Raw genomic sequence first — 20,861 nt, 5'->3', positions numbered from 1 at the left:
CAGCTTTCTGAAATGTTGCTTGCTGCCAGTTTAACCCAGAAGCTTCTGAGCAGCAGTCGACAATGCTGACACAATTTCTAACCACTGCTCTCTTCTCTGCTCCCTCCTCAAATTGTTCAGCCCCCTTTTAAAGGCTCTACACAGCAATGACTTCCATTTAAAAGGACACATTGGTATTAGTAAGGCCACTGCAGCATGTTTTACAGTTCAGATAAATTGAATCTGAGGGCCAGCAGCCAGCAAGCAGACAGAAGCAACGAGCTGATAAAGAAAGTTGAAAAGAAGTCTTTTGTCAGTTATTTAAAGCAAGAGTGGGGAGGAGCGCGAGAGGGCTTTGGGAGGGGGGTTTCCAGAGGAGAGTTGGTTTAAAGGACGGCCACTCATGATGGAATGAAAAAGACTGGAAATGTTACACCTCTAACTTGTCTTTTCAGGTGCTGATTGATGTGCTGTGGAGTTTCAGCACTTTAAGTTTCCAGCCTTCAGCAGTAGATTGTCTGCTGTCCTCGAACTGAACACTTGCTGCAAAAAATAAAGGACTTCGATTTCTGTGACACCTTTCATGCCCTGAGGAAGACACCACGCGCTTTACGACCAATGAAGTACTGTTGAAGTGTCGTCACTGGTGTAATGTAGGAAACACGCGGTGGCCATTTGTGCACAGCAAGATCCCACGAACAGCAATGAGATAATGATCAGATCATCTGTTTATTAGGTGTTGGTCGAGGAATAGAAATTGGTCCAGAACCTCCCCACCTTCCTCAAATATCGCCGTGGGATCAGTTGCACCCATCTGAGAGGGCAGAGTGAGCCTCCTATCAGATAACAAAAATACACGTGGTTAGATCTTGACTTTGTGTGATAGTGTAGAACATGTGATGGAGAAACTGCAGGCTATTTCACGTCTCTCCAAGAGCCCCCAAGATGCTTAAAGTATTTACAGGAGGCACATCAAGAGACGGTCATTCTGAGGTGCAAACACTGTTTTAATAATTCTGCTCACATTTCTGCCCTGAGCTGTTGTTATTTTTCTGCAGTGACTCTTGTGCAAGAATGTACTTCACATACAAGGAAGGAGCTTCGGTGTTTGGTCACTGGTGAACTGATCTGTCACCTCTGGATTTAACTATTTCATTGCTCTCCTGGCTGGCCTTCCATCCACCACACTCTGTAAACTACAACTTGTCCAAACCTCTGCTGCCCCGTACTCTATCCTGCGCCATGCCTCACTCACCAATCACCCGTGACCCTCCTGAATGTGGTGACTGCCTGCACGCACTGATACACTTCCGTATCCCTCTGCCACCCACGCAATTCAAATCAGGATTGTTTTGGAAGGAGCTCCCGACTTCTCCTGCCAATAAGCTTCCCCAGGAAGCCTGCAATGTTTCCATCCCCCATTGCTGTCTACTCGAGCACGTTCCAAAATTAGGAGTTGGGTTTTCACAGGAAGTTAAAAAATAGCCATGGTATAAAAATGCTGGAAGCAGAGAGAAACTGCGGTCAGAATCTGTGTGCGATTCACCACATAACTGAACAAAGATTGAGTGAAAGTCAGAAATCCTTTCCTATCATATTTATTATATATATATATATATATATATGCCTTTTTCCTAACTCCCCACATTCCAACACATCCTCCTTGGGAGACCAGGATGATTCAGACCTCTAACCCTTCCAAATGGGGCCTTCATGTTGAATGTTGGTTGACTTATGTTAACAGCAGTATAAGAGGCAACTTCTCCCCCATCCCTCAGGGCAATGGTTCTGGTGACATTCAGATAGCCATTTGGCCCATTGTGCCTGTGCTAGCTCTTTGAAAGGGCTATCCAATTAGCTCCAGTCCCCTGCTCATTGTCCGTAACACAGGAAATTATACCCTGTTTCAAAGTTACTATTGAAGCTGCTTTCACCACCCTTTCAGGTGTTAAAACGATAATAATAAGGCAGTAGATATGAAAAAAGTTATCCTGCAGCGATCACAGATGTTTCTAAATGGAGATTTGAATGAGGGTTGGTTTGTCGATAAAAGTCTACTGTTGTAGGTAGCAGCTATTTAATTTCCCTTTCCTGCATCCCCAGAGTTACCAGGCCAACATTGCCAATGAAACTCGGCACCTCTCTCTGCGCAGTAACCGTGACATCAAAACTCTTGGGTGCAGGAGTACCGCACATCTCCGGCTAACTAGCACCATCCTGGCTATTATATCGACTGGATGGAGAATAGCTCAATAGCAGTTGGCGATCAGGTGGCAGGACTATATCTCCAACACAGAAGTCCTTGAAGCGGCCAACACCCCCAGCTTATACACACTACTGAGTCAGCGGCGCTTGAGATGGCTTGGCCATGTGAGCCGCATGGAAGATGGCAGGATCCCCAAAGACACATTGTACAGCGAGCTCGCCACTGGTATCAGACCCACCGGCCGTCCATGTCTCCGCTATAAAGACGTCTGCAAACGCGACATGAAATCGTGTGACATTGATCACAAGTCATGGGAGTCAGTTGCCAGCATTCGCCAGAGCTGGCGGGCAGCCATAAAGACAGGGCTAAATTGTGGCGAGTCGAAGAGACTTAATAGTTGGCAGGAAAAAAGACAGAGGCGCAAGGGGAGAGCCAACTGTGCAACAGCCCCGACAAACAAATTTCTCTGCAGCACCTGTGGAAGAGCCTGTCACTCCAGAATTGGCCTTTATAGCCACTCCAGGCGCTGCTTCACAAACCACTGACCACCTCCAGGCGCGTATCCATTGTCTCTCGAGATAAGGAGGCCCAAAAGAAAAGAAAGAAAAAGAAAAAAAAAAGAGTTGGCGATTATTCATCCAACATCATCTAGTGTCAAGAGCACAGAGCAGAGAATGTGTGCTGACAGCTCCTGCCCACACGAATATTCCCTTACCACTTCACACACCAGCTTCGCTCAATCTTCTCCTTTACCGAAACACTGACTCTCTGGCACTCGGTACTATGCTCAACAGTGTTAACAGGCTGTGGGGAACACCACAACCAGGCCCAATCCTATCCTCCTGAGGTCCTCTTCCCAAATTGTTCCCTTGCACAGTTGTCCATTTTTTGTCTCTTAGTTACAAGAGAGAAATTAAGATAGATGGAGAGGGAGAGTGAAAGAAAAAGAACAAGAAGGTAAGTGAGTGAGCAATAAAGAAGGCACATGAAGGGATGAAAGAAGAGAAGGTGCACTGAAATAAAGGGGCTCCCATTATGTTGGGGTCCCATCTCAAATGGATGGCAGATATGGGGAAAATTTATCCTATGGAAGATATTGAATAAAGAAGGAGTGAGTGTGTGGATATATCCAATGGAGATCTTTGCCAAGGAGGACTGACTGGCTGGTGAGATAGAAAACTGAGCTTCATTTTCACGGGGCAGTATACTGCGAGCTTTATTATGATCTAATGCGTGCTGCCTGCCCTGGGAGTGCTCGATGCTGCCATCAGTTGCAAAGAAGCATAAAGTAAGAATTAATTATATATACGTGGGCTGCAATAACAACCTCCCTGAAGACAGAACTTGGGAAGATGTTGAAAGTAATACATCAGGCAATTAAAGGTCTCAGATTTGGCCAGTGAACCATTCACTGTGCAGTACTGGGGAATCAGCCACTGTGCAAGTCAGTCAGTGGAGGGCAGGACTCCGTAATCTCAAAGAGACGCGCATCAGGAAAGTACAGGGTTCCAATCGATAGTAAGAGAGTTTGGATTTAAAGGCATTTTTCAGCTGGCCTAATTATGGCCCATGGCTGTATAGTCTGTTTAGAGCTTCTTAAAGGTACACAGTCTTCTTTCATGAATGTAATACCACATTCCTGGACCCTGAGCTTCCGGTTGCTTGCCATTTCAACACTCCCCCCTGCTCTCATGCTCACATCTCTGTCCTGGGATTGCTGCAGTGTTCCAGTGAACATCAACGCAAGCTCGATGAACAGCATCTCATCTACCGATTAGGCACACTACAGCCTGCTGGACTGAACACTGAGTTCAATAATTTCAGAGCATGACAGCCCCCCATTTTACTTTCATTTTTAGTTATTTTTTCTTCCTTTTTTTACATTCTTTTTTTACATTTTTTACAATCTTTTTTTTGCATTTATTTCATTTCATCTTAGTTTGTTCAGTTTGCTTACCCACTGTTTTTTTTCAGGTTTGCCCTTGCTGCTGTTCAATATTCAGTGTATTAACACCTAATCTATACTAATGCTTTGTCTTTCAACACACCATTAACATATTGTTTGCCTTTGCTCCGTGACCTTTTGGTCAGCTATGCGGCCTGGTCCAATCTAGACCTCCTTTGTTATCTCTTGCCCCACCCCCACCTCACTTGCTTATAACCTGTGACTTTTCTAATATTTGTCAGTTCCGATGAAGGGTCACTGACCCGAAACGTTAACTCTGCTTCTCTTTTCACAGATGCTGCCAGACCTGCTGAGTGGTTCCAGCATTTCTTGTTTTTATACCACATTCCTGGCCAAAACAGAATATGCTATATCTTTAAAGAATCATTTAGAAATTGTCATTCACCCACTGCCCGCTGGCTCTGCCTGGAGTATAATCTCACACTGCAGTCTGATACCTTACCCAAGCGCTCATTCACTATGTTGGTAAGATATCTGACATTGAATGGGCATCACAGCTGAGTCCAAACCTGTCCCCATCTGACGCTAACACAAGTGTCACCCTATCCAGCAACCACCCACTTATGTTTGCCCGTGGCGCCATCTGCACAGTACACCTACTGTTGAAACCACCTAACATTGTAAAGGAGGGGGAGCTCCTCACTTCCGAGGGCATCCTGCAACAGCAACATTATATGGGCACCATTATCTGACAGGAAATCGCCCCAAAGGTCTTCAGGAAGGTGTAATCAGACAAAAATGAGTCAAAGACGGAGATTTTGGGAGGACTTAACAAAAGTTTGACCTAAGAGGTGGGTTCCAAGGCAGATCTTTTGGAGAAGAGGTGGAGGGGTTTAGGAGGGAATTCTAGAATGTGGTAGCTAGACAGCATGACCATCAATGGGGGCTGCGGTGAAGGGAAGTGGAGATACTCAAGAGGGGGAGATGCACAAGAGAATGCGAATGTTCATGAGCTTCCATTGTACCATCAAAATGCATAGGACTCCATCTCTATTGTCCCTATGGAGACCAAAGGTAAAATACAAGCAATATCAGAGAGAGCAGCCCTCATCGGGGGGGGGGGGTCCACTGTCTGAGCATCCCAAATGTTAACAGGATTAGACTCTTGGTTTTTTAAATTAAGGGATAGAGGGGTTTGAGGACATTCTGTACTGAACCACATGAAAATGACTTCACTCCCTTGCTGCTCCGAAGAAGCAGAACAAGGAGGTTTAAGATATAAAGGAAAAAACAAGTTAATTAGCGACAGCACTGTCATGACAATGCTGGTATGCTGAGGCACAGTGTTAGCACTGGGGTCTCTCCTCTCTTGTTCACAATTCCCAACCTATTACTGAGAATTCCTCTGCTTGCTATGGGTGCTAATACAATAGCAAGGATTTCCTCGGTTCAATACTTCTAGTGAAGTCATAAAAGAACATGGGATGGGGGTTCCTGCACTCATTATACCTAACTGAGTATAGTGAGCGCAGGAACCCTCACCCCATATCAAGATCCCAATTCTGTGGAGATCTCACCTCATACCTAGATCCCAATCTCAAGAAAATCTCAGCCCCATACTGAGATCCCAATCTCGAGGAACCCTCACCCCGTACTGGGTCCCAATCTCACAAACACCCCATACTTAAATCCCAATCTCACAAACTGTCACCCCATACTGAGTTCCCAATCTCACGAACTGTCACCCCATACTGAGATCCCAATCTCACGAACTGTGACCCCATACTGAGTTCCTAATCTCACGAACTGTCCCCATACTGAGTTCCCAATCTCACGAACTGTCACCCCCTACTGAGTTCCCAATCTCACGAACTGTCACCCCATACTGAGTTCCTAATCTCACGAACTGTCCCCATACTGAGTTCCCAATCTCACGAACTGTCACCCCATACTGAGATCCCAATCTCACGAACTGTCACCCCCTACTGAGTTCCCAATCTCACGAACTGTCACCCCATACTGAGATCCCAATCTCACGAACTGTCACCCCCTACTGAGTTCCCAATCTCACGAACTGTCCCCATACTGAGTTCCCAATCTCACGAACTGTCCCCATACTGAGTTCCCAATCTCACGAACTGTCACCCCATACTGAGATCCCAATCTCACGAACTGTCCCCATACTGAGTTCCCAATCTCACGAACTGTCCCCATACTGAGATCCCAATCTCACGAACTGTCCCCATACTGAGTTCCCAATCTCACGAACTGTCACCCCATACTGAGATCCCAATCTCACGAACTGTCCCCATACTGAGATCCCAATCTCACGAACTGTCACCCCCTACTGAGTTCCCAATCTCACGAACTGTCCCCATACTGAGTTCCCAATCTCACGAACTGTCCCCATACTGAGTTCCCAATCTCACGAACTGTCACCCCATACTGAGATCCCAATCTCACGAACTGTCCCCATACTGAGTTCCCAATCTCACGAACTGTCCCCATACTGAGTTCCCAATCTCACGAACTGTCCCCATACTGAGTTCCCAATCTCACGAACTGTCCCCATACTGAGTTCCCAATCTCACGAACTGTCACCCCATACTGAGATCCCAATCTCACGAACTGTCCCCATACTGAGTTCCCAATCTCACGAACTGTCCCCATACTGAGTTCCCAATCTCACGAACTGTGACCCCATACTGAGTTCCCAATCTCACGAACTGTCCCCATACTGAGTTCCCAATCTCACGAACTGTCACCCCATACTGAGATCCCAATCTCACGAACTGTGACCCCATACTGAGATCCCAATCTCACGAACTGTGACCCCATACTGAGTTCCCAATCTCACGAACTGTCACCCCATACTGAGTTCCCAATCTCACGAACTGTGACCCCATACTGAGATCCCAATCTCACGAACTGTGACCCCATACTGAGTTCCCAATCTCACGAACTGTCACCCCATACTGAGTTCCCAATCTCACGAACTGTCACCCCATACTGAGTTCCCAATCTCACGAACTGTCCCCATACTGAGTTCCCAATCTCACGAACTGTCACCCCATACTGAGTTCCCAATCTCACGAACTGTCCCCATACTGAGTTCCCAATCTCACGAACTGTGACCCCATACTGAGATCCCAATCTCACGAACTGTGACCCCATACTGAGTTCCCAATCTCACGAACTGTCACCCCATACTGAGTTCCCAATCTCACGAACTGTGACCCCATACTGAGTTCCCAATCTCACGAACTGTCCCCATACTGAGTTCCCAATCTCACGAACTGTCCCCATACTGAGTTCCCAATCTCACGAACTGTCACCCCATACTGAGTTCCCAATCTCACGAACTGTCACCCCATACTGAGTTCCCAATCTCACGAACTGTCCCCATACTGAGTTCCCAATCTCACGAACTGTCCCCATACTGAGTTCCCAATCTCACGAACTGTCCCCATACTGAGTTCCCAATCTCACGAACTGTCCCCATACTGAGTTCCCAATCTCACGAACTGTCCCCATACTGAGTTCCCAATCTCACGAACTGTGACCCCATACTGAGTTCCCAATCTCACGAACTGTCCCCATACTGAGTTCCCAATCTCACGAACTGTCACCCCATACTGAGTTCCCAATCTCACGAACTGTCCCCATACTGAGTTCCCAATCTCACGAACTGTCCCCATACTGAGATCCCAATCTCACGAACTGTCCCCATACTGAGTTCCCAATCTCACGAACTGTCACCCCATACTGAGTTCCCAATCTCACGAACTGTCCCCATACTGAGTTCCCAATCTCACGAACTGTCACCCCATACTGAGTTCCCAATCTCACGAACTGTCCCCATACTGAGTTCCCAATCTCACGAACTGTCCCCATACTGAGTTCCCAATCTCACGAACTGTGACCCCATACTGAGATCCCAATCTCACGAACTGTCACCCCATACTGAGATCCCAATCTCACGAACTGTCCCCATACTGAGTTCCCAATCTCACGAACTGTCACCCCATACTGAGATCCCAATCTCACGAACTGTCCCCATACTGAGTTCCCAATCTCACGAACTGTGACCCCATACTGAGTTCCCAATCTCACGAACTGTCCCCATACTGAGTTCCCAATCTCACGAACTGTCCCCATACTGAGTTCCCAATCTCACGAACTGTCACCCCATACTGAGTTCCCAATCTCACGAACTGTCCCCATACTGAGTTCCCAATCTCACGAACTGTCACCCCATACTGAGATCCCAATCTCACGAACTGTGACCCCATACTGAGTTCCCAATCTCACGAACTGTGACCCCATACTGAGATCCCAATCTCACGAACTGTCCCCATACTGAGTTCCCAATCTCACGAACTGTCCCCATACTGAGATCCCAATCTCACGAACTGTCCCCATACTGAGTTCCCAATCTCACGAACTGTCACCCCATACTGAGTTCCCAATCTCACGAACTGTCCCCATACTGAGTTCCCAATCTCACGAACTGTCCCCATACTGAGTTCCCAATCTCACGAACTGTCCCCATACTGAGTTCCCAATCTCACGAACTGTCACCCCATACTGAGATCCCAATCTCACGAACTGTCCCCATACTGAGTTCCCAATCTCACGAACTGTCCCCATACTGAGATCCCAATCTCACGAACTGTCCCCATACTGAGTTCCCAATCTCACGAACTGTCACCCCATACTGAGATCCCAATCTCACGAACTGTCCCCATACTGAGTTCCCAATCTCACGAACTGTCACCCCATACTGAGATCCCAATCTCACGAACTGTCCCCATACTGAGTTCCCAATCTCACGAACTGTGACCCCATACTGAGTTCCCAATCTCACGAACTGTCACCCCATACTGAGTTCCTAATCTCACGAACTGTCCCCATACTGAGTTCCCAATCTCACGAACTGTCCCCATACTGAGTTCCCAATCTCACGAACTGTCCCCATACTGAGTTCCCAATCTCACGAACTGTGACCCCATACTGAGATCCCAATCTCACGAACTGTCCCCATACTGAGTTCCCAATCTCACGAACTGTCCCCATACTGAGTTCCCAATCTCACGAACTGTGACCCCATACTGAGATCCCAATCTCACGAACTGTCCCCATACTGAGTTCCCAATCTCACGAACTGTGACCCCATACTGAGATCCCAATCTCACGAACTGTCCCCATACTGAGTTCCCAATCTCACGAACTGTCCCCATACTGAGTTCCCAATCTCACGAACTGTCCCCATACTGAGTTCCCAATCTCACGAACTGTCCCCATACTGAGATCCCAATCTCACGAACTGTCCCCATACTGAGTTCCCAATCTCACGAACTGTCCCCATACTGAGTTCCCAATCTCACGAACTGTGACCCCATACTGAGATCCCAATCTCACGAACTGTCCCCATACTGAGTTCCCAATCTCACGAACTGTCCCCATACTGAGTTCCCAATCTCACGAACTGTCCCCATACTGAGTTCCCAATCTCACGAACTGTCCCCATACTGAGTTCCCAATCTCACGAACTGTGACCCCATACTGAGATCCCAATCTCACGAACTGTCCCCATACTGAGTTCCCAATCTCACGAACTGTCCCCATACTGAGTTCCCAATCTCACGAACTGTGACCCCATACTGAGATCCCAATCTCACGAACTGTCCCCATACTGAGTTCCCAATCTCACGAACTGTGACCCCATACTGAGATCCCAATCTCACGAACTGTCCCCATACTGAGTTCCCAATCTCACGAACTGTCCCCATACTGAGTTCCCAATCTCACGAACTGTCCCCATACTGAGTTCCCAATCTCACGAACTGTCCCCATACTGAGATCCCAATCTCACGAACTGTCCCCATACTGAGTTCCCAATCTCACGAACTGTCCCCATACTGAGTTCCCAATCTCACGAACTGTGACCCCATACTGAGATCCCAATCTCACGAACTGTCCCCATACTGAGTTCCCAATCTCACGAACTGTCCCCATACTGAGATCCCAATCTCACGAACTGTCCCCATACTGAGTTCCCAATCTCACGAACTGTCCCCATACTGAGATCCCAATCTCACGAACTGTCCCCATACTGAGTTCCCAATCTCACGAACTGTGACCCCATACTGAGATCCCAATCTCACGAACTGTGACCCCATACTGAGATCCCAATCTCACGAACTGTGACCCCATACTGAGATCCCAATCTCAGCAGTTTAACCAGTTTTGTCCAGATGGTCCGATTCTCCTCTTAGGGATCAATTGACAAGAGTAAAATGAGGGACCCTCCACAGTTCACAGCACACTTTATTTTTACACTTAGCATCACCCAGTGCTCTTACTGTTTCACAATGGTGGCTTTCTCACTCTCCTCAAATCAGTTACTCTAGTACTTTACTCAAGTGGCTTTTCATGTATGAGCCGAAACATGTGGGCTGTCATAGGGAATCCTAATCCCAATCCCATACCTGAAGCCCACACATGTGCACAAGGGAGTGGTCAGGAGTCCAAAGCCTGGCTGAATTTTATCCTCCTTCGCCTGAGCGTAATGAAGCCAGTCATAGTGCCCCTCATGCCAACCAACTGGGATCGGCAACTGCAATACAAAGAGGATTAAACCTTCACCTGCCTGTTTGTATGACTCAGTGTAGTGCATCAAAGCAGTGCACAAAGGAATGTTGCCAACTTCAAATGTGGACGCACCTTCCGTCATTATTCTGTGTAACACCTGAAGGGAGTGTTAATGCAATAAGTTGACTCAGTTTCTCATATTTGTAATTTGCTGAATAAAAATGACTGACTGAAATGTTGTTGCACCTTGTCGCTTGAACTGGTATCACGCGAATGTTACAAGGGAATGGCACATACTTTCAGTATCAGCTGTGTATATTATAGGTTGTATATATAACCTGATTGTACATCATGCCTTCCACATATAGGGTGGAAATTTGGGTATGGGGAACAACCCCCGCGCCTGAATGTTAAGGCCCGAGGTCCGACTTCAATCGAGATACCGAGATATGAGGGACCCACTGGTGAACAGTGATCAAAGTCTGGGCCGCTGCTCGCACTGCAGGGCACCTGAGGCAAATGGGGACCTGGTCGGGGGCGACTGGAGGCTGTGAGAGGTCAAAGGCCGGGGCAGGGGAGGGGCTGGAGGCCTGGGGCAGATCTGGGTAGATCGAAAGCTGGGGTGCGGCGGGGTCAGAGGTTAGAGAATGGGACAATCGGGAGGCAGCAGGGGGATCGGGGGTTGAGAGGTTCAGAGACCATGGCGATCAAAGGCTGGGAGGTGGGGGGGGGGGAAATCAGAGAATGGGGAGGGAATCGGAGGTCAGGGGTGTAGGAAACAGGAGGAGTCAGAGGCCGGGAGGGGAGTGGCCATAGTCTACATTATATAAATGTGTGGTTAGTATGACAGGTTACCCCAAGGCCTAGTTTTCCTGAGTACAGCGAGTTGAGATTTAACCCCTCTGCCCCCAGTGGGGTTCTTCTCTCCACTGAACCTCAGTACCTAGTGGACAGGGAAGGGTGGCCTCAGACCCTGAATACTTGGGTTAGCTTCGTGGTTGATGGAAGTAATTGAAAACCCTAAATGATGAATAATTGATCATGAATTTTCCACATTATGGTACACAAGTTTGACAGGAAAAATTCCATTTTAAAAATAGCACATTGGCCGCTGGTTTAAATGTCCCTAATTTCCATTTCATCGGTCAAAGTGCGAGCTGGGTTACGGGCAGCAGAGTTTTGAATGAACTTTAAGTAGGCATGCCACACAGGGCAGCTCAGTCACATGATCATCGACCCGCACTCAGCCCAGCTGCAGTTGTGGAAATCCATAGGATTTACAGAACAGAAACAGGCCATTTGGCCCAACAAGTCATGTAAATATGTCTCAGGGACCCTGGGCTAAGAAAAGGATCACTCAGTCAAGGTGCATACTCCTTATCGCTATCTAGTGATTACGTGTGTCACACTGTTTCTCTGACATCCAATATCGGATGAGCAAAAACATCCTCCAACTAAATATTGGGAAGACTGAAGCCATTGTTTTTGGACCCCACAAATTCCCTGGCCATGTTTCCATACCTGGCAATTGCCTGAAGTTCAGCCAGACTGCTTGCAAACTTGGTATTGTGTTTGACTCCAATATGAGCTTCTGACCATAAAACCCCTCCATCACCAAAACTGCCTACTTCCACCTCTGTAACATTGTCCAACTCCGCACCGCCTCAGCTTATCTGCTGCTGAAACCCTCCTTCATGCCTTTGTTTCCTCTAGATTTGACTAATCCAATGCTCTCGTTGACCGGCCTCCCATCTTCCATCTCCATAAACTGACACTCATCTGAAACTCAGCTGCCCGCATTGTAATTTGCTTCAAGTCTTGTTTACCCATCAACTCTGTGCTTGCTGACCTACACTTGCTCCCAGTCTGATAACACCAGAGTTTTAAAATCCTCAACATTGTTTTTCAAGTCCCTCCTTATCTCTGTAACCTCCTCCAGCCCTACAAGCCTTCGAGATCTCTGCACTCCTCCAATCCTGGCTTCTTGAGCATTCTCGATTTCCATCCCTCTACCATTGGTGGCTGTGCCTTTAGCTTCCCGAGTCCTAAGCTCTGGAATTCCCTTCCTAAACCTCTCCATCTCTCTCCCTCTCCTTTAAAATGCTCATTAAAAGCTACCTCTTTGACCAAGCTTCAGGTCACCAGTCCTGATGTTTCCTATGTGGCTCAGTGTCAAGAATGTTTTTATTGATATCACACTTGTTAAGTGCCTTAGAACGTGTTGCTATGTTAAAGGTGCTATATACATGCATCTTGCTGTTATAGGGTGAGGATATCCTTGGGCTTAGCTGAATAGGCCCACTGGCTTGCTGCTTCCACAGAAGAATGTACAGGAATGTGCAACGTAACCCTGTAAGAATCCCTGGACACTGCTGTAACCTCATGCAACAACAATGGAATTAAAAAAGATGTCTTGCATTTATATAGTGCCTTTTACAACCTCAGGACATCTCAAAGTCCTTTACAGCCAATGACGTACTTTTGAGGTGTAGGTACTGCTGTAATGCAGGAAATGTGGGAGCCAATTTGCGCACAGCAAGCTCCCATGAACAGCAACAAAATGTACAACATTGTATGTTTTAGGTGTCGGTTGAGGGATATATATTGGCCAGGACACTGGGGGCAACACCCCTGCTCTTCTCTGAAATAGTGTGTGCGATCTTTTTCTTCCACCTGAGAGACACGGACTCTGTGTAACATCTCATCCGAAAAATGGCACCTCCAACAGTGCAGCTCTCCCTCAGTACTGCAGTGTAATGTCAGCTTTGATAATGTGCTCAAGCCTTTGGCATGTGGCTTTAACCTACCACCAACGACCATGTAAAGCAGTGATCCAAATTGTAAACCAACTAACTCATGGAACGGGAACCCCCAAAACATCAGCAATAATCCCAGAAATACCCTTACTCCATGAAATAAAAGAGAATTGAATCTACAGAGTTCCTATACGGTAGTGACAATGACATGGCTGAATAGACTGCTGACATGGTCTAGGTTTTTACAGTATAGTCACTGAACCTTAAGGAATTAGGGCAGCACAGTGGTTAGCACCACAGCCTCACAGTTCCAGCGACCTGGGTTCAATTCTGGGTACTGCCTGTGCGGAGTTTGCAAGTTCTCCCTGTGACAGTGTGGGTTTTCGTCGGGTACTCTGGTTTCCTCCCACAGCCAAAGACTTGCAGGTTGATAGATAAATTGGCCATTATAAAATTGCCCCTATTATTGGTAGGGGAATTGTGGGGATGTGGTAGGAATATGGGATTAATGTAGGATTAGTATAAATGGGTGGTTGATGGTCGGCACAGACTTGGTGGGCCGAAGGGCCTGTTTCAGTGCTGTATCTCTAAATGAAATAAAATTCAAGGGGTCCTTGAGGTCAATGGCCTTGGGAGAGATGATTTAATTGCAGTGTTCAGAATTATGAGGGATCTTGCTAAAGTAGATAGGGGGAAACTGCTTCCACTGGCAGGAGGGTCAGTAACCAAAGGCAAAAGAACCAGAGGGGAGATTAGGAGAATGTTTTTTTAATATGAATTAGCACACTGACTGAAAGGGCGGTCGAACCAGATTTAATAATAACATTGAAGAAGAAAAAAAGCTTGCAAGGCTACAGGAAAGAGCAGGGGCGTGGGACTAATGGGATAGCCCTTTCAAAGAGCCAGCACAGGCACGACGGGCCAAACGGCCTCTTGCTGTATCACTCAACAAAAAGTTATGTAACCAAATTTCCTTTAAAATACAAAGTCACCTTGTAAACGTAGGAAAAGAAGCTGCTTTAAAAAAATCTGAGCACTGTGAAGTTCTGGTGGGGTTTCCCATACAAAGTTAGGACGGGTTTTGAAAACTTTTCTTTCCCCAAAAGTTGGACACTTTTTTTTGTCAATTTCATAATTTGCAGCTGACAGGCACCGCCCTGAGCTGGAGTGCCATTAATGTGAAGTAAGTGGATTATTTAAATCAGACTCATGAATATTAATCAGGGACAAGTACAGGCCCCCACCCGGGAAGGAAAAAAACAGAGCCAACCTGTGGTGAGAAACTTTTCAGGTTGGGAGGTGAGTGTGTTAGGCAGCCGAGAGAGAGAGAGAGAACACAGAGTCTCAATCAGTAACCACTCCACTCCCCCCGGGAAGGTGACAGGCTGTGAATCTCCTTCCTTCCCTCCCTCCTTTCAGTGTCCCAGGACTCGCCATGGCTTTGGCAGATGCTGTCCTCCCTTCGATCAGCTCGTTCGCCAATCCCAGTAACTTTCAGGAGAAACAGGACGCGATTATTAAGGTAAGAAAGGAATAAAGGAGGGTGCGTGCTAAGATACAGCAGCGCATTTGCAGCACGGGTTTCACGGTCGAATAGCAGTTTTCGTTGTGAAACAGGAATTTTGCACGGCAAGTTGCAGCCCAGCATTGAAGGCTGGGCTCTGCCCTCGGGGAACACTCACTGTAGTATTAGATTGGAGAGGTACACACTACTTCCTGTTTATAAGCAATTTCACTTTTTTTAAAGTAGGTGAGTGTGCAGATTGATCTAATGACACTTAATGACTCAGAATTAAACATTAGGGCAAGATGGAAATGGTGGCTTTGTGTGTACACAACAAGCAGAGCTGGTTATACTTTAGGTTCTAAGAGGGGAATGGGAGTTGTCCTGATGGGTTTGGAAAATCAGGTGGTGGGTTTGGGGAGGCTGTGGGAGTACTCTGAGGATAGAGGAGGGTCAATATTGAATAGGGGATGATGGCCACTGCCTGGGAAACCATCGCACAGAGAGAGTCAGTGCCTTTTGGGAGAAGAGGGGAGGGGAGTAGGCAGACAGGAAACTGGGAGATGGAGGGAAAGGGGGTGTGTGAGTGTGTGCAGGATTGGCATACTGAGCTGCTAGGAATTGTCGACTGGATTCTTTGCATCAGCCTGTTGGCATTGCGATAAAGATCTTTTTGAGAATTTCAATTGAGATTCCAACGAGAGAAATTGTTACTTTTATACAGCACATCACATATAAGAAGCCTTTTCTGGAGACCGCTGACTTTTTGTTATGTCGGAAAATCTGGTTGACCTTCTGTGCACAGCGAGATCCCACAAACATGAAAAACCTGCAAATCTGTTTTTGTTTTGGCAGTGATGTTTGAGGGAGGAATGTTGGCCCAGGGCACTGGGAGAGCGCCCTCTTTTTGAATGGTTGCCATGGGATCTTCGGTGTTCATCCCAAACAACCAACACCATGGGATCTCTGTTTAATAATCCCATCCTAACAGCAGTAACTCTGGCACTGGAGAGGTCACTTTGCAATGGTTATTTGCTGCTTTTGTGTAGGTATATTTGAAGTCTAGTCACTTCTTGTAATGTAGGAGATGTGGTAGTCAATTTGTGCAGAGCAAGCTCCTACAAACAGGCATATGATTATGACCAGATAATCTGGTTTAGTGATGTTGGTTGAGGGATAAATCAGGGACACCAGGGAGAACTTGTACTTATATAACCCCTTTTATGTCGTAGAATGTCCCAAAGTACATCACAGGAGTGCCATCAGACAGAAAATACAAAAGCAATTTGAGCCAGGAATTTAGTTTTTAACCTGGAAGGAATTTGAGGTGTTGTGCTAAGTAAGTGCGCATTTATTATAAAGAATCTGCCCTTATCGTGACTTGAAATTGGGATTACATAATTTGAGATGACATCACATGTCGCAGTGGTTCTCTGAAGTCAAAAACAGCAAAGAATTCCTTCCCCAGGATTCCAAAAAAAATTGTGAAAAAAATTAATCGAGGAGTGACTGTGGATTGAGAAATGAATTTATTCGTGAGTCTAAATTCACACAATGTTCTACGCGCAGCTCGGGAGAGACCCTTCAGTGACTGCACAGGGGAAAACGATTAGAATTCGGACAGCAAACCACGTTTCTCTAACATGCTTTTGTGATTATCGAAAGGATTGGCTTGGAAAGCAAACCAGTGAGCGCATCCCGGGGAATATGGGAAGAAGCACTGCAATTTCTGGGGCGTTTTGCATTTAAAGAATGGAGCGGGAGTTCAGAGTTTGCGGCAGGGTGGGGGTTGCACTTTAGGGGGAAGAAGTTATTGTCTCCCCCCCCCCCCCCCCCCCTCACCCCACTACCCTAGACTGGCTCTTGATCTGACAAAGTTTGATTTTAAAATGTACATTCTTGTGTTCAAATCCCTCCATGGTCTCGCCCTCTCCCTATCTCTGTAACCTTCTCCAGCCCTACAACTCTCCAAGACCTCGATGCTCGTTCAATTCTGCTTTCCCGTACATCCCTAATTTCGATCACTCCATCATAGGCAGCTGGTGCCTTCCGCTGGTAACTGGTTACCAATAGCTTGGTCAAAGTGGTTGTTTTTAAGGCGCATCTTAAAGGAGGAGAAGGCAAAGAGGTTTGCGAAGGAAATTCCAGAGTTTAGGGCCCTAAGCTCTGGAATTCCTTCTCTGAACTTCTTTGCCTCTCTCTCCCCCTCTCTCTCTCTCTCTCTCTCTCCCTCCCTTAAAACGTGCCTCTTTCACCAGGCTATTGATCACCTTTCCGAATATCTCAGTATGTGGCTCAGTGTTAAATTCTGTTTGATAATGCTCCTGGGAAGCCCCTTGAGATGTTTTACTATGTTAAATGTGTTTTATACATGGAGGTTGTTTGTTCTTGTCTGGTCTGATGAGCAATAATAAGTTAAAACAACTGAAAATGTTGGAAATGAATAGTAGGTGCGTCCAGCACCTGTACAAAGTCAAGACCGGCTAATACATCAGGCATCTTCTGTTAGCCAAGCATCTGATGAAAGGTTCACACGGGAGAGACGGTGGTGTGGTGGTAATGTCACTGAGCTAGTAATCCATAGGCCCAGGCTAATGCCCTGGGTACACTGGTTCAAATCCCACCAAAGCAGCTGGTGGAATTTTAAATTCAATTAATCAATAAAGATCTGGAATTGAAAGCTCGTCTCAGTAATGATGCCATAAAACGATCATCGATTGTTGTAAAAACCCATCTGGTTCACCAGTGTCCTTTTAGGGAAGGAAATCTGCTGTCCTTACCTGGTCTGGCCTACATGTGACTCCAAACCCACAGCAATGTGGTTTCCTCTTTATTGTCCTCTGAAATGGTCTAGCAAGCCACTCGGTTGTCAAGGGCAATTAGGGATGGGCAGCAAATGCTGACCTTGCCAGCGACGCCCACATCCCATGAAAGAATTAAAAAAAGACACCTGAGACCCAAACTATCTTGAGATGTGAACAGGCCCCCTGTGTATCTCCTGCATTTTCCAATTTCAATTTTATGCCATATTTAACTGTAGGACTTTCAGGATTTTTTTTTTAAGGTTACTGAGTGCATTCATCCCTTGGAGAGAACCACTACCCAGTTCAGGATTAATTTACAATTTTTTTTTTTTGCTTAGTGTTTCATTGTGAATTGAGTTTTAAAAAATTTATCATAGGATAATAGACAACAGCTGATGAGTTGTAAGGAAGCCACTCAGCAGAGTGCAGCCTTACAAGAACACCTTGCATTTATATAGCGCCTTTAACACAGGAAAATGTTCCAAGGCACTTCATAGAAGTGTACTCCAACAAAATAAGAGATATTGGGTCTGGTAACTGGTTACCAATAGCTTGGTCAAAGTGGTTGTTTTTAAGGCGCATCTTAAAGGAGGAGAAGGCAAAGAGGTTTGCGAAGGAAATTCCAGAGTTTAGGGCCCAGGCAGCTGAAGGCACGGCCACCTGTGATGTAGAAACAGCAAATTATATAGGTATGAGCAAGATTCAGGGATTAAGCCACTGCCTGTAACTCACTCACTTACTTGATATACTGGCAGCTCTGCCCGGCATTGCTCATGGGAACTCCGAAGACGTGTTGTTTTACAACGACAGAGGTATTCAGCATGTAATATACATGGCGCCGCTGTTTTTATGATGATGTGTCCTCCGGAAGCCACACTGCCGGCTGTAGCTTGATATCTTGAGGTCACTTAGAGGATAATTGCTGTTGGGTCAGGTTGACAGGGGCTTGGCAAGTTCTGACACCAAGTCAGAAGAAACTAACAAAAAAAAATCTGTCTGTTTTCATTCTCTCATTCTTTTCATGCCTAGAAATGTGATATTTGTTGCAAGTCTTTACGTAGCTTTTTAAGTCACAGGGTGCAGTTGCCATCTTTCGGATGAGAAATTAAACCGAGGCCTCGTTTGCCCTCTCAATCAGGGGTAAAAGTTCCCACGCCCACTATTTCGAAGAAGAGCGGGGGCATTCTCCATGGTGTCCTGGCCAATATTTATTCTTCAACCAAGCATCACTAAAACATATTATCTGGTCGTCATCACGTTGCTGTTTGTGGGATCTTGCTGTGCACAAATTGGCTGCTGCGTTTCCTACATTACAACAGTGGCTGCACTTCAAAAGTGCTTCATTGGCTGTGAGGTGCTTTGGGATATCCTAAGGTCATAAAAGGCGTTATATAAATGTAAGCCTTTTTTAAAAATATGTATATATATTTTCCCTTTCATCACTATTGTGAACCGGGATCAGCAGTGATGGAGGCAGTGTGACACTGGTGCAGGTGCTGGTGTCGAACTAGAAAGAAATGCACCTATCTTTTCATTTGCCCTGACGCAGTGCTCCTTCCTCATTGCCATGACGATGTTGTGGAATTCCCTACCACACATCATCATGGAAGTTGCAACACCATACGGACTTCAGGAGATCAAGGAGAAGATCCGTGACCACCTTCTAAGGGCAGTGAGGGATGGTCAACAAAGGCTAGCCTTGCCAGCGTAACTTGGCAAAAACAAGTAGGTAGTGTGAGAGATTCTCCTGTAATTCCCATTAAGCTATGGAAGCACCCAGCATCAAGAATCTCGGCTTCTCCCCCAGGCCTCTCAACAGAAGAACAAACCACAGGGCTGCCATTGATGACAGAGCCCTCAAAATAAACAATCTCAATGGTCCTTGATGTTCACCCACTGCCTCTGATCCAAACCATCGGCCTTGGCAAACGTAAGCTGCTCATTTCAGCTCCCAAAATGGCAGATCAATTATTAGCTCGCCCTGACTGGGCAGCAAGACTCTTTCCGCAATGCTGCGGAGCAAGTTAAGTGCATGGGCAAATCGCAGGCATGTGCACAGTTGCTGCATTTGGCCTACAGTATAAACAATGACAGCTTGCATTTATATAGCGCCTTTGATGTCATAAACCATCCTGAAACATTTCAGAGGGATGTCATCTAACAAAATTTGATATTGAGCCAAAGAAGGAGGAATTAGGACAGGTGACCAAAAGCTTGGTCAAAGAGATAGGTTTTAAGGAGCGTCTTAAAGGAGGAGAGAGAGGTAGAGGGTTTTAGGGAGGGATTTCCAAGATTCAGGGCCTAGGCAGCTGAAGGCACGGCTACCGATGGTGGAGTGATTAAACAAATTGAGGGAGCGCAGAGACCTCCGAGGGTAGTAGGGCTGGAGGAGCTTACAGAGATGGGGAGGGGCAATGCACATTCAGCACAACAATCAGCTTCCATTGAATTCAGCTCAGTAATTTAAAAGGGGATGGAGTGAAGCAAGGTGCCCCCTTGGCCAATCCGCACAGATCCTACTCTCTCGCCCTCGGAAAATCAAATATCTTTCAATCAGAATAAATAGGGATGAAATATTTAATTGTTATCTAAGGTGAGACCATCCGATAAAGAAACAAAACTCTCCTCTCTCCAGTCTGTCTACTCATCCCTCCCTGACCTCCATTCACTCCATTTAAAATGAAAAGGAGAGACAACATTACCAGCAATCACATCCAACACACTGGGGTACAGCTTGGAAACTGCTACACCAGATTTACTACAGTATAGCAAGATTAAAATCTACCCCAGCACCTTTCACATACTGTACACAGGAGTGTTAGATCTATAATAGACTAGTATATTCAATATATTGTACATTGTAGTGTTATAACTATAATATCTAGTGTTTCTATATATTGTACATAGGAAGGTTATATCTTGTATATAGTGTATTTGGGAGAATTATATCTATAATGTGTAGTGTATTCTATATATTGTATGTGGGAGTGTTTTATCTATAATATATAGTACAGGGAGCATTATATCTCATTGTATTATCACTATTAATATTTGTTTTATTTAAAAGGTGTGGCTGTGTGTATTTGTGGTCATCATTGAACCAATGTATTGC

At 46.1% G+C, this 20,861-nt stretch overlaps 1 protein-coding gene and 1 long non-coding RNA gene across 2 annotated transcripts in view; one reads left to right on the top strand and one right to left on the bottom strand.

The window, feature by feature from the left end:
- Positions 1 to 689: 689 nt before the first annotated feature.
- LOC137355671 (uncharacterized) lies at positions 690 to 18,656 on the bottom strand. The gene is made up of 2 exons (XR_010970955.1): positions 18,490 to 18,656; positions 690 to 815 (listed from the first exon to the last, which is right to left on the bottom strand). It is a non-coding gene; the product is annotated as an uncharacterized lncRNA (long non-coding RNA).
- LOC137355670 (Krueppel-like factor 1) overlaps positions 14,650 to 20,861 on the top strand; it is a 23,864-nt gene continuing 17,652 nt past the window's right edge. The window contains exon 1 of the mRNA XM_068021065.1: positions 14,650 to 14,963. Coding sequence (XP_067877166.1) covers positions 14,877 to 14,963 — 87 coding nt within the window. The 5' untranslated portion in view covers positions 14,650 to 14,876. The remainder of the gene's footprint in view (positions 14,964 to 20,861) is intronic.

The sequence above is a fragment of the Heterodontus francisci genome, chromosome 43 (assembly GCF_036365525.1).
Source record: "Heterodontus francisci isolate sHetFra1 chromosome 43, sHetFra1.hap1, whole genome shotgun sequence".
Taxonomy (NCBI): Eukaryota; Metazoa; Chordata; class Chondrichthyes; order Heterodontiformes; family Heterodontidae; genus Heterodontus; species Heterodontus francisci.
The sequence above is the reverse complement of the archived record's forward strand: the minus strand, read 5'-3'. Positions and strand labels throughout refer to the sequence as shown.